Genomic DNA, 19881 nt, shown 5'->3' with positions numbered 1-19881 from the left:
ACCATCGGCGTCAGCATCCCCTGAGAGCTGGTCAGAAATGCCAAACCTCAGGCCCTACCACACACTTGCTGAATTAGAATCTGCATTTTAACAAGATCCCCAAGTGATCCGTATCAACACTACAGTTTGAAAAGCATAGCTATAGAATTCAACATAAGAGATATAAAGATAAAACCATTTTTATTAAAGAAAGCCCCCAACTGTGACGATCAGGTGATCTTTTGTATTTGGAAGCAATTCTTACCTTCCACAATCCTCTAGAAACGGCTTAACATTTCCACATTTTCCATTTCAACAATGGGGCATGGAGCAGTGACAAGTTCCTCCATCTCCACTCCCTCCCCCAGCCACAGGGCCACAAAGCCAGAGCTCTAAGATTCTGCATGAGGTAGAGAAATATAGATTCCTCAAGAGCTGCTATTCAAGCCATAAGCAGCATGTGCCAATGTTCCACCCACAATCCTGGTTCAGTCTCCATTAAGCTGCACATCTGGCTGTCACACACTCTTTTGTGGGGACATCTCAATGGTAGCACTGATGCTGCCTCTCTTCGAGGCCAGCCCTACAGTGGCCTCCCTGTCCTCTCAGCATGTGATGTCATGAGCATGAATGTCCTGCCAAACATTTAAGATGTTGCAGTTCACATTGTGTACATTGTATAGAGAAACACTGACATGCAGATTTCTTTTTAATTAAAAAAAAAAAAAAAAAAAAAAAAAAGAAGGGCAAGATACAACCAAACCTTGTTCTATTGTTAACCCAAACCAATTCAGCACAAATATGTAACTTGTATTCTTTAAGCACACAATCTTCTCTTTTTTATTACTGTCATTGTAACTAACATCCCTAGATTCAGAGATTGCCTTGAAACATTCTTTTCTCTCTAATTTGGTTTCTATCAAATTCTTGGAAAGCATGAGCCGGACTGTTTCATTTTCAAACCAAAAATCCCCTGCATGTGGTCTCTTCAGAACAGGCTAAAGAGAGAGAGTAAAGCATGGTGTGATTCTCAAAATCATCTCATCTCCAGTGACCATCAAACAGGAGACCAGGGAGGACATGGAGTCGCGCTTACAGAAAGGCTTGAGAAAGAAGTCCTTTTGTTTGCTGTTTCTCAAAGTGTAGTGTGGGGACTACCTTATAAGAATCACTGAGGGTACACAACAATAACGCAGATTCTTGGCTCCCCACCCTAATGAAGAGAGTGAATCTCTAGCTGTGATTCCTTTTTTTTTTTTTTTAAGAGAAACGGAGTCTCGCTCTGTCGCCCAAGCTGGAGTACACTGGCGTGATCTCGCCTCCCAGGTTCAAGCGATTCTTCTGCCTTAGCCTTCCGAGTAGCCGGGACTACAGATGCAAGTTGCCACACCCAGCTAATTTCTTTTGCACTTTAGTATAGACAGGGTTTCACCGTGTTGCCCAGGCTGGTCTTGAACCCCTGAGCTCAGGCAATCTGCCCCCCTCAGCCTCCCAAAGTGGTAGGATTCCAGGCATGGGCCACTGCGCCCAGTCCTAGCCATGATTCTTAAATTGGACAACTCGGGCTTTAGAGTTACATAGTCTTAAATCCCTTTTCGTTTATATAGTGGCTATATGATCTTGACAACCTAAACTCTCCACATGCTATTTTTCTCATCTATACAATAGGGACCATGGGGAGGATGAAATGTATGAAGCTCCTAACACATACAGGTCTCAATAGTGTGAATTCCCTTTGCCCTGTTACTTAGACAGAGTACTTTAAGCCTGCCATTTTACACGTGATTGGGGGCCATTGCCTTCACCTAGGTGAACATTTATTATAATTATTCAATAAATTATAATTGCCAAGTTCTCAGGGGACTCTAATGAGAGCAGATAAGATAATGAAGACTGATCCTCTTGATGGTTACTGAGACAGAACCTGTTGTTCCACAGTTGTGCTGTCCAATCCAAAAGCTTCCAGCCACGAGTGGCTACTGAACACTTGAAATGTGGCTGGTGTAAATGGAGACGTGCTGCAAGTGTAAAATACACGCTGGAATCCAAAGACAATACAAAAACAAGGGTGTGAAATATCTCATCAATTGATTACATATTGAAATGATAATATTTTGGATGTACTGGATCAAATAAAATACATTAATTTCCCTTGTCTATTTTTAGCTTTTGAAATGTGGCTACTAGAAAATTTTAAGTTACATACATGGCTCACATCGTATTCCCAGTGGACAGTACTGTTCTAGAGGCACATCAACCTCTCCTCCATCAAACTGATAGTAAACCTAACACTAGAGTTATGACCTCCAAACTGGGATTCCCTCATTAGTCAGGGAATGGTCAGCTAGGAGAGATTTGGGAGTCTCTCTTCTTACACTGAAGGGAAAACTTACACTGAAGCCCCTTATGAGAGAAACCAAGCAGCAGCTCAGGGAAGGAGCGGGCGAGTCAATACATCCATAAGAGAGGAGTCCCACTTAATGACACTTCTGACACAAGCAGGCGGTTGTGAGGAAAGGGATCATGGGGTCTGAAGCGTCCTCGTCCACTCCCTCAAATGCTTTTTGTTCCCTTCTGGTTCATAATTGTTATACCCTGACAAGTTTTAATGAGGTAGGGAGGGTCCTCCAATGTAGTCACATGACTTTTATCCTTACAAAAGCTATATTACAGCTAAGCAAATATTTTAGTTAACATAAAAATTGTCTTCTATGGCCAGGCGCGGTAGCTCACACCTGTAATTCCAGCACTTTGGGAGGCTGATGCAGGAGGATCACTTGAGGCCAGGAGTTCCAGACCAGCCCGGCCAACATGGCAAAACCCTGTCTCCACTAAAAATACAAAAATTAGCCAGGTGTGATGGCACACACCTATAGTCCCAGCTACTTGGGAGGCTGAGGCACAAGAATCGCTCGAACCCAAGGGGCAAGGGGCGGAGGTTGCAGCGGGGTGAGATCGCACCACTGCTCTCCAGCCTGGGCAACAGAGGGAGCCTTCTTCTCAAAAAAACAAACAAAAAAAGATTTTTTTTATGTATAAGTAATTTAGAAATACTTTCCAACAGGTTATAATTAAAACTACACAAATTTCTGCAAAATGGCTAGCCCAAATTAGTATTTCCAAAGAGGAAATATTTGCCAATTATTCTACTATCAGCTAATGAAATTAGTATTTTATTTGGAAGAAGTCTGCCAAAATAGATTGTAATGTGTTTTCTTAAACCAGGCCCATAACTTGACAGAGTTTCTGGAACAGAAAACAAATAAAAATCAACTCAATGGGTCTTTGTCCAAAATGTCCAAACAGCTACATATGTATGTTTGAACGAAATGTATTTAGATATTATTACTTAAAGATCCAATAAAATAGGTTTCTTTCATTCTCCTTTGATACCTAGCCAATCAATTCCTTTACTAAGTGTTCAAAGTAGATGAAGGACATTAACTGCACAATGCTGAGAACTTTGTTTCTGATTGCTGCCCATTGATCGATGATTAAAGATGCCATAAAGTCATCCCACTGAAGAAACCTAGAGAGCATGGAGGTTATGCGTTCATGACCACAAATTACCATCACGATACAGTGAATAAAATATAACTTTTTAATTATTCAAGGCAATGCAGAATTACTTGTTTTTGAAATCACTGATCTGAATACCTATAAATTACCAGTAGAGATTAATGAGTTTTTTTTTTAATCAGTAATGATACGTTTGGATACAACAGAAGATCGAAGGCCAGTTTTGCAGACAGTCTGTTATTTTATTGCACAGATTTCACTTAAAGAATAAAATGCACCATCAGTATTTGGAGAGTTTGGGGTCTCAGATACTGATATACCATCAGTGTTTACACCCGTAAAGCCAAATTCAACAGTACAATTTATGTTAAACAACATCACTTCAAGATGGCTAACAATGCAAATAGAGAGAAAAGTGGGGGAAAGCTTTAAAAATGTGTTAGTTTGAAGCATGTGAAAATGTAGGATTAAAAACTACATCATACAAACCTGAAATCAAAAATGTTTTGTGGAACATCAGTTAAAGTTATACTCACTTGCACTGTTATTTATTGCATAAAGTCTATGTGGTTCATTTCCTTCATATTGATGAATTGAGGATTTCAGGAAAACCATGGTTATAAAAACGATCAATCTTGAAAAAGTATGTACAGATAAATGTAAAATCACAAACTAAAAAATATCCCTACCCCTGGCCCTCAGCTTACAAAAGGGAAAGTTTCCCATGGAAAGAAAGTTCCACTATTCCCCTCCCTCCCGCATCCCATGTTCCCATTGCTATCTTTTTCTGTCTCGTACAAGTAAATGACCTTGAAGGGAAGAAACAAAAGCCATCTTTATGAGGCTCCCATTGTCAGCTGTATCAGTTTGAAAAGTGTCTTGGCCGGTGCGGTGACTCACTCCTATAATCCCAACACTTTGGGAGGCCGAGGCAGGAGGATAAAGTCCAGGAGTTCTAGATCAACCTGGGCAACATAGGGAGCCCTCATCTCTACAAAAAACTTGAAAATTAGCTGGGTGTAGTGTTGGACGCCTGTAGTCCCAGCTACTTGGGAGGCTGAGGCAGGAGGATCACTTGAGCCTGGGAGGTTGAGGCTACAGTGAGCCGAGATCACACCACTGCACTCCAGCCTGAGTAACAGAGTGAGGCCCTATTTAAAAAAAAAAAAAAAAAAAAAAAAAAAAAAGTGTCTTGTATTTCTCTTCCCCACCCCCACCTAACTCAGTGATGTTTGCAAAACATTTGAAATTTAAAGAAACAAAATATATATAATATATTTTTTAATAAACAGCAAAAGAATGCCCAAGAAAAGAGCTAATAGTTGGCAACGCCATGAGAAAAAATGTATGGGCATTATCTGAGCTAGAGATTTCTTTAAAGGCAACCAAAAGATGGGGGAAAGGGAGAGAAGTTAAGACTACAAAATGCCAGACAGGATGCTTTTCTAGACCTTTGGCTTTAAGCCTGGCAGAGGAGTGGGCTTCCCCCACACTGTGACTAGCAAACCTAGGGCCCTGAGCCCAGCATCTACAGCACCTCTGTGGGCAGCCGGGCAGCCCTCTTATACATGGGCACTCTTGGCATGCGTCGGGGAGCTAGAGCCCGAAGAGTAGTAGAAACGGTTTTCACCAAAGGCCTGGGCATCTCCAGCGCAGCAGAGGATGACACAGCCACCCACGAGGCACAGCACAGCACCAATCCAGCCTGCATACAGGGAGTAGCCAAAGCTCACGATGGTGGTCTCACGGTGGGCGCACACAGGGAACCAGATGGTGGCAACAATGGCGCAGAGAGCTGGAGAGACATGGAGAGGCCGTGACTGGGCGCACCCATCACACACCAAGCACGTGGGCAGGCCCACTCACTCCACATACACACACTTGTGGCTTCCAACCAGCTCCAAAAAGCTCCACACACACGGCTCTGCTCCCTCAACACTGAACCAATATGTAGCAGTTGGCATCTGTAGAAGAAGCTGACTGCTGGGTCCTTATTTTTTTCAGCAGGTGGCAGAAATAAAATAATTCCAATGTAAAGACCTAGAAATAAACCATTTAAGTCCAAAAAATATTTATTTGTATTTACTTGTATATCAACACTTCATATCTAGTTATAATTCTAAAATTAATATACTTACCTAATTGTATTGTAATTATTGCTTTACCTATCTATGTGTCATTGTAAGCTCTCTGAGTTCCTTGAAGGTAGGGTCCATGTCTTACTTATGTCTACCTTGGTACGAGGCAAATAGTACGTGCTCAATGTAGACCAGTTGAATGGCTGAATTATCTGAGCTATTCAAAAATGAGAAACGAGATGGCAGCCACCTCAATTTTCCACTCTATTTTCTCAGTTTGGTCAATTCACATTACAAAGATCTGGAGAAGGCATGAAATTTCTCTTGATGTGGTGAATGTTGCTAGATGAAAATGGAGTACCAGATAAAGGTTCAAGTTTGTATTACGCTGTTCACAATCACAAAATCCCAACATAGAAATGAACAGTCCTTGGAGTAGAAAAACTCACCCATTCGGGGGTCAAAATGGTAGAACTTTACTTTTAGTCTTGCACCAATCAATCTAATCTTCGTTTTGGTTTTGATTTTATAGAGTAAAATAAGAAATAGCTTATATATCATGTAGTTTTTCACCTCTTTATAAGCAAAGTAACAAAACATGGGCAGGCAAGAGGCTATAAAGACTTTTTTATATTTTTTTCAAATATCTAGACCAGCACTGTCAAATGGAGTAGCCACAAGTTATGTGGGACCATTGATCATTTGTCATGAGGCTAGTGAGATGAAGAACTGAATTTTGAATTTTCACTACTTTTAATTTAAATGGCCACATGTAGCTAGTGGCTACTGTACTGAACAACACAGCTCTAGACAAAGTAACTCCAAACCTCTTTAAGTTGAGATGGCACATTAAGGTTGGCAGACGGAAAAATAATAACAACAATAATAATAACAATGAGGTTTCCATCAACAAATTAAGAAAGAATACTGCACTGCCAGTGTGACGTTTGCCACCAGGGATACCCTTATCACTTTCAACTCAGCAAGCTTTTTTCTGATTTCTACTCATGGTGAGTGATTTTCTAACTTACTCTCTATGCCCGCAGAGAAGAAATATAATTTAACATAAGCAATCAAATCTAACAGCCTTGTATATTAGTTCTAAATGGAAAAAAGGATTGGTCTTACCCATTTTGAAAGACCTTTTAAACAGTCTCATTGCATTTGTGTTGCTCGTAACATAGATTCTTATTGCAATAGATTAAACCACTCCCACAAGCTGGGTATAGATACACATAAAAATATATGATCTCTATCCTTAAAAAGAATAGATCTCAAGAGGAAATCAGAAGGAAAAGAGTTAATTTGAAAAGCTATGAATTGCCCAGATTGGCTTTCTAACAGCCCAAATTCACTCCATTAATTATTTATAGATTATCTAAGAAGCTAAAATTGGCCAGGCATGGTGGCTCACACCTGTAATCCCAGCACTTTGGGAGGCCGAGGTGGGCGGATCACCTGAGGTCAGGAGTTCAAGACCAGCCTGGCCAACATGGCAAAACCCCGTCTCTACTAAAAAATACAAAAATTAGCCAGGCATGGATGGTGGGCAACTGTAATCCCAGCTACTTAGGAGGCTGAGGCAGGGAGAACTGCTTGAACCCGGAAGGCAGAGGTTGCATGCAGTGAGTGGAGAGCTCACCACTGCACTCCAGCCTAGGCAACAGGGCAAGATTCTGTGTTAAAAAAAAAAAAAAAAGCAGCAGCAGCAGCAACAGCAGCAGCTAAAATCTACCCATATGCTAATGTTTCCTTTTTCTTAAAAAGTAAGCACAGTCATGCCAGCTTCTGTAATATTTTCATATGAGATACCATGAGAAGATGTATTTTCCTTCTGTGACTAGAATGTTCAAGAAGAGCAATGTGTACCTGAAACCTCCCTTTCTAGCTCAGGACTTAGGAAACCTCAGATGCAGGGGAAAGTCTTTTTCTTTCTCTTCTCTGACATGGATTCCAAATCAGGCACTCTTGGAGAATTGCTTGGCTATTATCAGAGTCTCTACTTTCAGCAAGACACAGAGAAAAACCTTTTTCTCTGTCAGAACAGGGGACTAAAATCCTCTTTTGGAGGGTTTCAGCAAGAGAGAACTACCGTAGATTTTCCATAGCATACACAATCTACTTACATAGCCCCAAACCTCAAAAGTGGGCATTCATTTTGCTACTGGCAAAAACAGCAACCTAGCAAGGGCTTCCAAATACCCAGGCTTGTTTAGAGGAAAAAGAAGGGGAGTGAAAAGCTGAATTCTGTAGGGAAAAAAGTTATAATTCCCAAACAACTGATATGGTTCAAGCTAACTGATCTTTCCTATAAACAACTGGTCTCAAAACAACTCAGGGTTCAAATCAAGTTTTATATTTTTCAACTATACTGTATTTACACATACAGCATATGTGCACACACATGCAGGAAAGCATTCCCCACATCCAATGTAAACCTAACTTTCAGGTTTAGTTTAGATTTTATAGAATAAGACAAGAAACTGCCTCTAAATTCATTTAATTGTTCCCTTAAGCAAATAATAAAACAAGATTATCTTGTTTTAAACACAGGGAAATAATCAGGCTCAATATCCCAAAAGTAACCATCAGTCTTGGTTTTGAGTATTTTAGGGATTTTGTTAGGTTTTATTCCAATATAAATCATTAAAAAAAGGGAAAAATCAGAAAAAGGTCTAAACATTTCATACAATGAACCTCCATAGGGATGGATGAGTGAACGGGGGAATGAATGGATGGATGGATGAGAAGTAGTCTCATTTCAATTCTACCTTTCACTTCATACACACCAAAACTGAGGTCCAAAGTCATAAAATCACAATAAGATTTTATGACTTTGGACCTCAGTTTTGGTGTGTATGAAGTGAAAGGTAGAAAGGTAGATTTTAACACACTTAAAGTTGCAAGCTCATCATTGACCTCATTAAAGATTTCCTTCTCTTATAATTCACACAAAACAAGGCAAATGAGTGCCAGCAGGCTCTTTACTTCCTAGGAGACAAATGAACCCTGGGTGGAATTCCTGTGGCTCTCAAAGATGAATCACATCAAAACCACTAAAAAATGACAGACTACCACACAACATGAAAGGAAATGAGAGGCTCACTGGAAACAGTGACCTCCAATTGAACTCAAAATGAAAAATGTTTAAAAACTAAAATAGGAGAATTTACTCAATTTCAGCAATGGTTTCAAGGAAGAAAGGGATATGTTTTGTCCAGTAGAGTTAAAAACGCAAGTCAAATCATTACGTAACTTAAAAACATGTGAAATAGTAATAGAACTGGCCAAAAAAAATTGCCTTTCTTAAAGACATAGAAGGTCTGATAGATTTATTTTTATTTGCAAACCCAAAAAGATGAGTTTGGAATGGTTCTCTGTCATTTGGGAAAAATAAAGAAAATGTTTTTCTAAAAAGTCAGTTACCTGTAAGGTCAAGAAAATTGAAGAAAGATAAAGGAAATTTTTGTTCTTTTTCTTTTTGCATCATCAGAATATATTTTTAAGTTAAGTCTCTAAAAACAAGACAGTAATTTTAGCACTCAGATTTTTCAGTCTTTCTCCTCTTCTACCTTCAGAAGATGCAATAGTTAACTACACAAGGTTGGGGGGTACCATTTGTTGTTGGAGAATAGAAAGTAAAACTGAGGTATATTCTTAGCTAAAAATGAGAAGGAGGAGAAGGAGGAAGAGAAGGAGAGAGAAAGGGAAGGGAGAAGAAAGCTTCACTATGTAAAGACAGATATATCTAAACCTAGTCCTCTCATAAGTAGAATTCCTTGCTCTTCAAAGAATAAAATTGTTTGCCTCTTTTGAGAACAAGTTTCAAATAATGCAATACAGTACATTATTTAATTGATAAGATATGCCTTGTTAAAAACTAAGAATGATGGTGACATGACCAAAAGGAAAATATTTGAGAAGTCCATTTTAAAGCAATGAAATGTAAGTGTGGCTTTTAATCTCTTTAGAGATGAGATGACACATGGTAATATATGGAGTTAAACAAACACAAAGTTAAAAAAAATCAATATAGGTGTGTTTGACTTTGGAGGTAACAACTGAGAGACAGACAGACAGACAAAGAGACACAGAAAGACAAGGTCAGTGGGCACTGACATTTCTTCCTCCTTCCAATAAACCTACTTTTTTTTTTTTTTTTTTTTTTTTTTTTTTTTTTTTTTTTTTTTTTTTTTTTGGATAGGGTCTCTGTCACCCAGGCTGGAGGGCAGTGGTGCAATCTCAACTCACTGCAGCCTTGTTCTCCTGAGCATCGATCCTCAGCCTCCTGAGTAGCTGGAATCACAGGGGCACACCACCAGGCTGGCCTAACTTTTGTATTTTTAGTAGGGATGGGGTTTTGCCATGTTGGCCAGGCTGGTCTCGAACTCCTGGGCTCAAGCAATCTGCCCATGTTGCCCTTCCAAAGTGCTACATTACAGGCGTGAAATACCACGCCTAGCCCCAATGAACCTTTTTTCATGCTTTGTCACTTTCCACTGAAAGGCTTTTTTTTTTTTTTTTTTTGAGACAGTCTCACTCTGTCGCCCAGGCTGGAGTGCAGTGGCATGATCTCAGCTCACTGCAAACTCCACCACGTGGGTTCAAGCAATTCTTGTGCCTCAGCCTCCCAAGTAGCTGGGATTACAGGCGCCTGCCATACCTGGCTAATTTTTGTATTTTGTGTTTTTTGGTTGTTTTTTTTGTTTTCTGTTTTTTGAGATGCAGTTTCACTCTTGTTGCCCAGGCTGGAGTGCAATGGCGCGATCTCAGCTCACCGCAACCTCTGCCTGCTGGGTTCAGGTGATTCTCCTGCCTCAGCCTCCCGAGTAGCTGGGAATGCAGGCGTGTGCCACCATGCCCAGCTAATTTTATATTTTAAGTAGAGACAGGGTTTCTTCATGTTGGTCAGGCTGGTTTCAAACTCCTGACCTCAGGTGATGCACCCACCTCAGCCTCCCAAAATGCTGGGATTACAGGCGTGAGTCACCACGCCCAACCCTGAAAGAACTTTCAAAAGTACCATTTCTAGCACAAAGCAAAATTTTCATTAAAGTCATTTAAATTATTCTGACTTTTGCCGGGCACGGTGGCTCAAGCCTGTAATCCCAGCACTTTGGGAGGCTGAGATGGGCGGATCACAAAGTCAGGAGATCGAGACCATCCTGGCTAACACGGTGAAACCCCGTCTCTACTAAAAAATACAAAAAACTAGCCGGACGAGGTGGTGGGCACCTGTGGTCCCAGCTACTCCGGAGGCTGAGGCAGGAGAATGGCGTAAACCCGGGAGGCGGAGCTTGCAGTGAGCTGAGATCCAGCCACTGCACTCCAGCCTGGGCAACAAAGCCAGACTCAGTCTCAAAAAAATAAATAAATAAATAAATAAATAAATAAATAAATAAATTATTCTGACTTCTTACATTAGTAATAGCAAAAAAAAAAAAAAAAAAAAAAACTTCCTTGATATGCTAAGATTTCCTTTAAAAAATCTGAAGACTGGAAGAAATGGAGAAGTGGAAAGATGAAGCATGTATTACAGTCATGAGTTGATCACTGTTGAGGAGGTTGGGTTCACAGGGGTTTATTATACTATTCCTCTACTTTTACATAGGTCTGATATTTTCCACAATAAAAATGTTCTTAAAGACCTTCTTGGCCGGGTGCGGTGGCTTACGGCTCAGGAGTTTGAGACCAGCCTGCCCAATATGGTGAAACTCCATCTCTACAAAAAATACAAAAATTAGCCTGGCATGGTGGCACATGCCAGTAATCCCAGCTAGTCGGGAGCCTGAGGCAGGAGAATCGCTTGAACCTGCATGGCAGAAGTTGCAGTGAGCCAAGATTGCGCCACTGCACTCTAGCCTGGGCAACAGAGCAAAGCTCCATCTCAAAAAATAAAAAAATAAAAATAAAAATAAGGAAATTAGACATGATTGGAAGAATACCCAGCTGCTCTCTGGGTATTTTTTTAACCAGCTAACCAACAATAACAAAAATAATAGCAACCATTTATTGAGAACTTACTATGTGCCAGATCCCATGCTAAATAATTTTCACACATCACTTCACTGCTTTTACTAACTTGAGAAGCAGGCGTTATTGTTCCCATTTTATGGAAGGGACCAGAGACATTAAGGAACTGCCCTAGTTCACACAGCCAGAAAGTAGTAGATTCCAGATTAAGCACAGTTGGATCTGATTCCAACTGATAAGATCAAACAATTCAGGGCATAGGCACCTCCTGCCTTGGCAGGAACTCTTAAAAAGCCACAAACAGATTAGCCTCAAATCCACCACAGATCTGAGAGCCTGCTGCTCCTGCGCCACTCATCTGGCTTTAGAAGCAACTGGCTTCTATTTCTTCCTCCACAGCAGGAACCAAATCCTCACACCATTAAACGTAACTGCTGAGAAGATAATGCTGTACAACACACATAATTTTTTTAAGGTTTCACAAAAATAATTACAGATTTTCAGGGTCAGGAAAAACAGATTTTAATTAGCAGTGTTCACAGTTCCTATACCAGGACTAGCTGTGATACTGTGTCCAGTTCCCAGGCCCCTGAACTCCAGGGGATGCCTCATCTTCTTTGGTCGAATGAGGTTTTCGCTCAGCCCCATTCAGTGACCCTGAGGACCCTGCCCAGGCCTAGCGCTGGCTTCTCTGAGGGAGTGACAGAAAACAGTCCAGAGGAACACAAAGGGAGCCTTCACTCCCCGTGCTCCTCCCACCACTGCCAACAGGGGAAACAAGGCACTTGGGGCTCCGTGGTGAGAAGACCTAGAGGAGATCAGCAGGTGCCATGCCTGAGACAATGAGCTTTACATTTCCAGAGCTAGCTCGTTCTAGTCAAAACAACATCCAACCCACAGGCAGTGGTGACCCACTGAGAAATAAATCTGGATAGGAGCAAGGGCAGACAATATCAGAAATGCAAGGCCGTAAAAGTGCAATGAGGGGACTCCGGGGAGTGTCCGGAAACGGGCAGCCTCCTTGGGTGGGGTCAGATCCCTCAATGTCCTGCCTCCCCCATAGTTTCACTCCAGACAGGCAAACAGGGACTGAGGCACTCACCCACTCCCCAGCCCCACCTCACTTTCTTCCTCTGTGATTCTGACTATCTACATTAACCCACTTTTAGAAGACAAAGAAAAACAAATTCAGCTAGGAAGTTTCAAACCACCAGCTGCTTTTTCCTTCAATATCCCTGATTATTCAACTAAACAATTCTGTTGTATTTAGCTTTTTTTTTTTTTCTTTTTACCTATCTATGTATACTTTGCTTTTATCTCTCTATTTTCCAGGGTTTGTGTGTTTTAGTGTGTTCTCTTACTTGTGGATACCTGTGACACTTATATGGAAGGCCAGAATGTCTAAACATGAGCACCCAACACAAAAGACCCATCTTTTGGCTCTGCCATCCTCAAAGCCCAAGAGAACCTTCTGGGGCTTCTGTGAGAATGTGAGGAAAGTAACAAACAGCAAGTGTCTAGGAGAAGGATTTCACCTGGATTCTGCAAACCCAGTTTACTTGTGGAGCTTTGACTTTCCTGTTGGAAAGGGAGTCGGACACACAGATCTGACCTCCATAGAGCAGGGCAAGAGGGGGCCCCTGTAAGTCAGATAAAGCACCAGATGCTGATATGTGTTCTGTGTGATACTGGCACACAAATTCTTTGTGGCTGGAACCAAAATTTCCACATTCAGATTTTTCTCTGGAAATTACAGTGGTCTTTTCACTCCTGTTAACACATACACACACACACACACACACACACAAACACACACACACAAACACACACACACACACACACCTGTGGCTTCGCAAGAACCTGCAAACCTCCTTCCCTTTGCAATCCTGGAAAACGGTGCCCTGCCTCTCATGTCCCCTCACCTTACTGGTATCATTGTGAGTGTGAGGCCTCCAGATGGGAGGTACCCACCACTAAGTGGCATCAACCCACACAGAATCCTGACGCCCATTCTTACCCCTCAAATTCATCATCTGATATGCCAATCTGGGGGTATGAATTCCTTGTTTCAGAAGAACATGATTTTATATCTAACCCATACCCAGACTAATTTCTTCTCACTGATACGTGCACTTTGCAACAAGAGTTGTTCTTAAAATTCATATCGTCTATTAGGATTTAGAATGTGCTGATGAAACTAGCATCTGAGGGGAAAAAAATGGAGAGAAATGAAATCACTGACGAGAGTAGAGCTAGAAGGACCCTCCATAGGTTGTTAAATGAAGCCCTCTATGTGCACGTATAATCAGCAAAACCAAATGAGCACAGGCCATTTCCTGTCCCTGGACTGTCCCTCCCCTCAATTCATGACCAGCCCACCTTCTCTTCAAGTCTCAGGGCTTATTGCTGGGTTCTTCTGCTCTGGAAACTCATCCAGTCCGAGTTAGGTGTCTTCCTATGTGTATACACAGCCTATATACCTTTTCTACATGAACACATACCATATTCTATTGAGGTGTCCAAGTACACCCAAAGCAAAGACGGCCTATTTTCCCCAGGATGGAGCCATCACCTGGTGGTCCAACCACCCTCAACTCCTGACTTTTCTCTTGCCCTCCTCTTTACTTTTTTCTTTCTTTTTTTTTTTTTTTTTTTTTTTTTTTTTTTTTTTTTTTTTTGAGTTGCACTCTGTCACCCAGGCTGGAAGGCAATAGCGCGATCTAAGCTCACCGCAACCTCTGCCTCCTGGGTTCAAATGATTCTTCTGCCTCAGGCCCCACCGAGTAGCTGGGATTACAGGCGTGCACCACCATACCTGGCTAATTTTTGTATTTTTAGTAGAGATGAGGTTTCACCATGTTGGCCAGGCTGGTCTTGAACTTCCAACCTCAGGTGATTCGCCCACCTCGGCCTCCTTCTTTACTAACTGATTTTCTCAGTCTTGCTTGCACATAAGCATCACCTGGGAGGCTTTCAAAAAATATCTTTGCCTGGCCTGATGCCCAGAAAATTCTGATTCGATTGATCTGCTTTGGGACCTGGGCATAGGTGTTCAAAAAGGATTCCACTGTGAAGACTGGAAGGCTTCCATCTTTCAGGTCTTTCCCTTAGGTATTTCCTACCTTCAAAATCCTCTTTCTCTTTCTCTTTTTTTTTTTTTTTTTTTTTTTTTTTTTTTTTTTTTGAGACGGAGTCTCGCTCTGTCGCCCAGGCTGGAGTGCAGTGGCCGGATCTCAGCTCACTGCAAGCTCCGCCTCCCGGGTTCACGCCATTCTCCTGCCTCAGCCTCCCGAGTAGCTGGGACTACAGGCACCCGCCACCTCGCCCGGCTAGTTTTTTGTATTTTTTAGTAGAGACGGGGTTTCACCGTGTTAGCCAGGATGGTCTCGATCTCCTGACCTCATGATCCGCCCATCTCGGCCTCCCAAAGTGCTGGGATTACAGGCTTGAGCCACCGCGCCCGGCCTCTCTTTCTCTTTTTAAACTTATCTTCATGTTCAGTGACTCCCAGAGACATTACTTAGCCCTCTATGTAAACTGCCCGTAAAATACAAAGGGATACAGATTGTGGGGGTCCATCCCCCACTGGGTTCACTTGGCTTCCTTTCACATTTCTCTTGAACTTGAGAAGGCAGCAACCACAAGATCTGAGATTCATCAGGCTCCCTCATAGGTGGGGTACCATTGAGAAAGCTGTCTTACCCAGCAGAATGAGCAAAACACCAGCCAGCTGGGCCCGCCTGTACTTAGCCACACCGGGCTCATGGCCCATCCGGATGCAGGGAAGAACAGTCAGCAGCAGTAAAATGGCTGGCAGACCCAGGACTGAGGCAGCAATCATCAGGGCACGGCAGGCCTGCACATAGCCTGGGAACAAGAGAGCAGATGGGAAAAGTTAGACCACGGGGTTCTCTTGCTTCCTGAGTCCTGCCTTAGGGGAATTCAGCATCATCTCCCTTCCTCGCTCTTGGCCCATTCCAGGACTTAGAAGGTGCTAGTATTGTCCAAGGTCACTAAGCACTTTTCAACTTTTAAAACAACTCAGCAAGAAAAAAGGGGGCTGGAGAGACTAAATGGGGGCCCCTGGTTTAGGCCACTTGGCCAAGCTTCCAGGGTGGAGGGGCCAAGAGTCTATTTACATTATTACATCCCCATGAGAAAGTTCAGATGAAAACTCAAATCTCCCAAGAATCATTCTGTGAGGGCCAAGTTACTTAACCATGATGTCTTACTTTCCACATCTATAAAGTAACAATAGGCCAGGCACGGTGGCTCACACCTATAATCCCAGCACTTTGGGAGGCCAAGGCAGGTGAATCCTCTGAGGTCAGGAGTTCAAGACCAGCCTGGCCAACATGGCAAAACTCCATCTCTACTAAAAATACAAAAATTAGCCTGGTGTGGTGGTGTGCGCCTATAGTCCCAGTTACTCAGGGAGGCTGAGGCAGGAGAATCGCTTGAACCTGGGAGGCGAAGGTTGCAGTGAGCTGAGATAGAGCCACTGCACTCCAGCCTGGGTGACAGAGCGGGACTCTTTCTCAAAATAAATAAATAAATAAAGTATTGATAATAATGTAATAGTACCTGCATCTCTCTAATAGAATTCTACCGAAGACTACATTAGTTAATTTATGCAATGCTTAAAACGGTGCCTACACCAAATCCTCAAAAAAGGTTAATTGTTATCATTGGTGTTCTTTGTCTGTCTCAGTGCAGTGCTTTCATCTCCAGGTGTCCTGGGTGATTTTCTCCTAACCACGTGCTTTCATTCACATTGGCTGTGGCCCTAACCCAGACTAAGCTAAAATTCAGGCTTCCTCTCTTTGCTGTCTCCCCAGAGGCTGCTGTCCTCATGGATCCTGCCCCTAAATGGTTGGGTGCCATCTGCCTCCCCCACAGTACCCTGGGCATCCTTCCCCAGCTGTCCATCATTGCTTAAAAGGCATCTCTCCAGCCCTCAGGGTTCCTGGACGGCAGACACCTGCCTTGGTATTCATGGAGTTAACACAGTGCCCACAACAGATCATGGAAACAATTGCAAATCAAGGAATAAGAGAACTGAAAAATAGAAGAGTAGAGAAAAACTACATGAACTTTATCCTGTCAAGTAAAATGCCAAGTAAAAACTTTATTAAGAAACAGATTACAATATGTGTCATATTTATTTAGAATAACTCTGACAAGACACTGGGAGAATTTCACAGACAAATGTGTTTCACTTTTAAATGTAATGTTTCTCATTAAAGCTCTCCCTCCTCTTAAAAAAGTGGGGGGCGCATTTATTACTCTCCCTTCTTTGCTCAGAAGGAACTAGTACTAGCGGCCTGGGTGAGGCAGAGTTCATAGCAAAGCCAGGAAACTAGCCCAACATCTGCCTCACACACCAGGACCCTCACGTGCACAAAGTCCTAACTTCAACGCTGTCTCTTAGCAAGGTACGTTTTGCCAGAATTCGGGCTTCACAAGGGCCCTCTTCCAGCACTGCCCATCTCAGCTCCTTCAGAATTAAAGATAATCAGTCAAGTGTCTACTGACTTGAAGATCTCCAGAAAGGAGCTCCAGAAAGTCTGAGGCCCATCCCCTGACCCAGCCATCTGCCCCTGCAGCTTGTAGAGAGCCAGCACCCACACAAAGGAGGCAGTCAACTGGCAATGCAGGTTCTGAAATCCACGGCACTGGCTGTCCACATGCTACAGTGCCAAGGCCATGTCCGGACACCAAAAGATAGAGACTGAGGACTGTTACTGCCTCCACCCAAAGTGTGACAGAGGGGGAAGGCAGGAAGGACTAGCACCACCCCCCACTCCCCCAATATGCACTCCCCTCTGGAGGATGGCCTTTGTTCTCTGAAAACAAACCACTTGGCATTGAATGCTCAGTAAAGTTAATTTCAGGAGAAGGAAGCAAAGGTAATTTTATGCTTCAAAGATCCCTACAAATACCATGCCCAACTTTTAATAAAATACTATAACTACCATTCATGAAGCATCTACTATCTCAAAGGAGATTACATTTCTTATCTCATTTAATCCTCAAATAATCGTGAAAGATGGGTGGTTGATCTGATTTTAACTTTTTCAAAAGAAGACAACCGTGGTTCACTGATGCTAGCAATTTGTTCCCCATCACCCAGATTGTGAGTCCTGGATCCCGGAGGCTGGCCTGGTCTGCCAACACCAGCATTAGCCAAAGCTGAGTCTAGGTCTGGGTTTGTTGAACTCTGGCCTTCTGAAAGTTCAAAATGAAGTAAAGGATAGCGTAAGGCAAGCCAGGCAAGCACTGCCCGCAGCTATTGTGTGCCAGAGGCCATGCCAGGTCCAGAAGAGGAAGCAAAGAGAATTAACAGGACAGCATCTCTATCTTCAAGGAATTTAAAACGTAGTGGGAGAACTTCACTCACGAACAATCAACAAAAAACAAGATAAAATGTGCCTTTGTGGGGATAAGAGCCAAGTACTAGGCAGCAAGGAGGAAGGAGGGATTCAGATTTCGACTGCGAGGACTGGAAATAGGGGGTGCTTGGAGGAGGCTTAAGGGGCGAGCAGGTCTTTTATCTGACTGGCGGCTTCAGGGACAAGTTTCTCCCCATCTTGAGGAAACCGGGAAAATCTTTTAAGTGAGCACAATCCACGAAGGCTGGGGGACAGAAGCCCACCTTGTAGAGACCGGGACAAAGACATGCCTTTGGGGCAGGACAGAGATTCCAGCAGAAAACCAAGGGGTTGCCCCGGACCTCGCCATTGCCCGGCTGGCTCGTGGTTTGAATCTGAATTGAGACTGTCGCCCAGAATGTTTCCACAGGACACATATGAGGATGTGGCCCCTGGCCCGCGCTAGGCTGTCAATTTTTAGCTCCCCTTTCCACTCTGAGGCACGCTGGAGGGGTGGCGGCGAGCGACCCTCGGCGGCGCGCTCCGTGTCTCCCCAGTGGAGTCCGCCCTCCGAGGAGCCCCTGCTCGTCCCTATCCAACCCAGCGGCGCGGAGCCGGAGCCGGCGTCACCGCAGCACCGCGGTCTGACGCGCAAACAGCAGGGGCGGGGGCAGCGGAGATGGCCCTGGGCACATGCGGGAACCAACCTGTCATTTCCCAAACCAGGCAGCCCAGAGCGCCTTGGACGTGAATCGCTCAGCGGCTGGGCGGACAGAGCTAGGAGGGCTCTAACCTGGCTGGGGCGCTTCTCCCATCCTATGAGGACCGGGAAACTCAGCCTAAGCCGGTTCGATTCTCCTGTCCGCTTGTGTTACACGCTCCTTCTCACCTCTGCGGGCGGAATCTAACGCGAAGGCTCGGCGCCCCGGGGAAGGCCTGGCGGGAGCGGGAAGGACTTTGGGAAGCCGACGGTGGAAGGATGCTGGCTGGGGCCGCAGTAATTAATACGGACTCAGTTCCTATTATGTGTTCCTGTTTGTTCATTCTCAAGGGGACTCGGCCAGTGTTACCACCGGCCACACTGCCACTATTACCCCAAATTCCAGGTAAGAATACTGAGGCCTAGAGAAGTTAAGTTCCGGGCTGCCTAATTCTTCTACAAGGTGGGACTAGGAATGTCAAAAACGTACCCAAAGGTCTTCAAGCCCCCAAAATGTCTCTGTGACCGCCGTCTAATATCCCGCTCTTTACCCAGAGGATAAGGATTGGGGAGCCTCCGCCAAGCTCGTGTCCTTACCCGGCAGGATGAGGATGTCCACCAGGGGCTTGCAGTGGTACAGCCCCGTGGCCATGACGCAGTCGGCCCACAGCCCCTTGGAGCCCAGCTCGTCCAGCTTGCGGCAGGTGGGGATGGTGTAGCCGCAGGTCACCACCCAGTCATTGGTGGAGGTGGTCACGATGACGCCGATCCAGCCCACGAAGCTCGTGACGAAGCCCACCACCTGCAGGCACGTGGCCACCATCGTGGGCGCCAGTTTGTCCCCGTGCCTCGCCCCTCACGGCTGTGCCTGGACCCGGGCTGGACAGTGCCTGTCCAGGTACGTCTCCCACGCTCGCGAGTCGCTGGAGGGCGACGGCCCGAGGCGGGACACTGGAGGCGGAGGTCGGCGCGGGAGGCAGCGAGCTCAGCGTCGAAGGGCTCACGGCCGGGACTGCAGCGCTGCTGGGCAGCGCGCCCCCGCCCCCTCTTTAAGCCCCGCGGCTCGGGCCGGCGAACACCAATCGGCTGCAGCCCCGGGGCGCGCCGGCCAATCGCGGGGCGGGGCCGGGAAGGGAGGGTGAAGGGGAGCGGAGCAACCCCAGGGAGGCCATTGGGCCGCCCCGCCCGGTCCTCAGCGCAGTCCCGCGATGCAAAGTAAAACAATTCCAATTCCATCCAGGTCCAAAGAAACGTAGAGCGC

General features: G+C 44.3%; 1 protein-coding gene across 1 annotated transcript; it reads right to left on the bottom strand.

Moving 5' to 3' along the window:
- Positions 1-3719: 3719 nt before the first annotated feature.
- Positions 3720-19669, bottom strand: CLDN11 (claudin 11). The gene is made up of 3 exons (XM_050778278.1): positions 19218-19669; positions 15252-15416; positions 3720-5293 (listed from the first exon to the last, which is right to left on the bottom strand). The coding sequence occupies exons 1-3, from the start codon at positions 19441-19443 to the stop codon at positions 5061-5063; spliced, it is 624 nt and encodes a 207-aa protein (XP_050634235.1). The 5' UTR covers positions 19444-19669; the 3' UTR covers positions 3720-5060.
- Positions 19670-19881: the final 212 nt, after the last annotated feature.

Source organism: Macaca thibetana, chromosome 2 (assembly GCF_024542745.1).
Source record: "Macaca thibetana thibetana isolate TM-01 chromosome 2, ASM2454274v1, whole genome shotgun sequence".
NCBI classification, from domain to species: Eukaryota; Metazoa; Chordata; class Mammalia; order Primates; family Cercopithecidae; genus Macaca; species Macaca thibetana.
The sequence above is the reverse complement of the archived record's forward strand: the minus strand, read 5'-3'. Positions and strand labels throughout refer to the sequence as shown.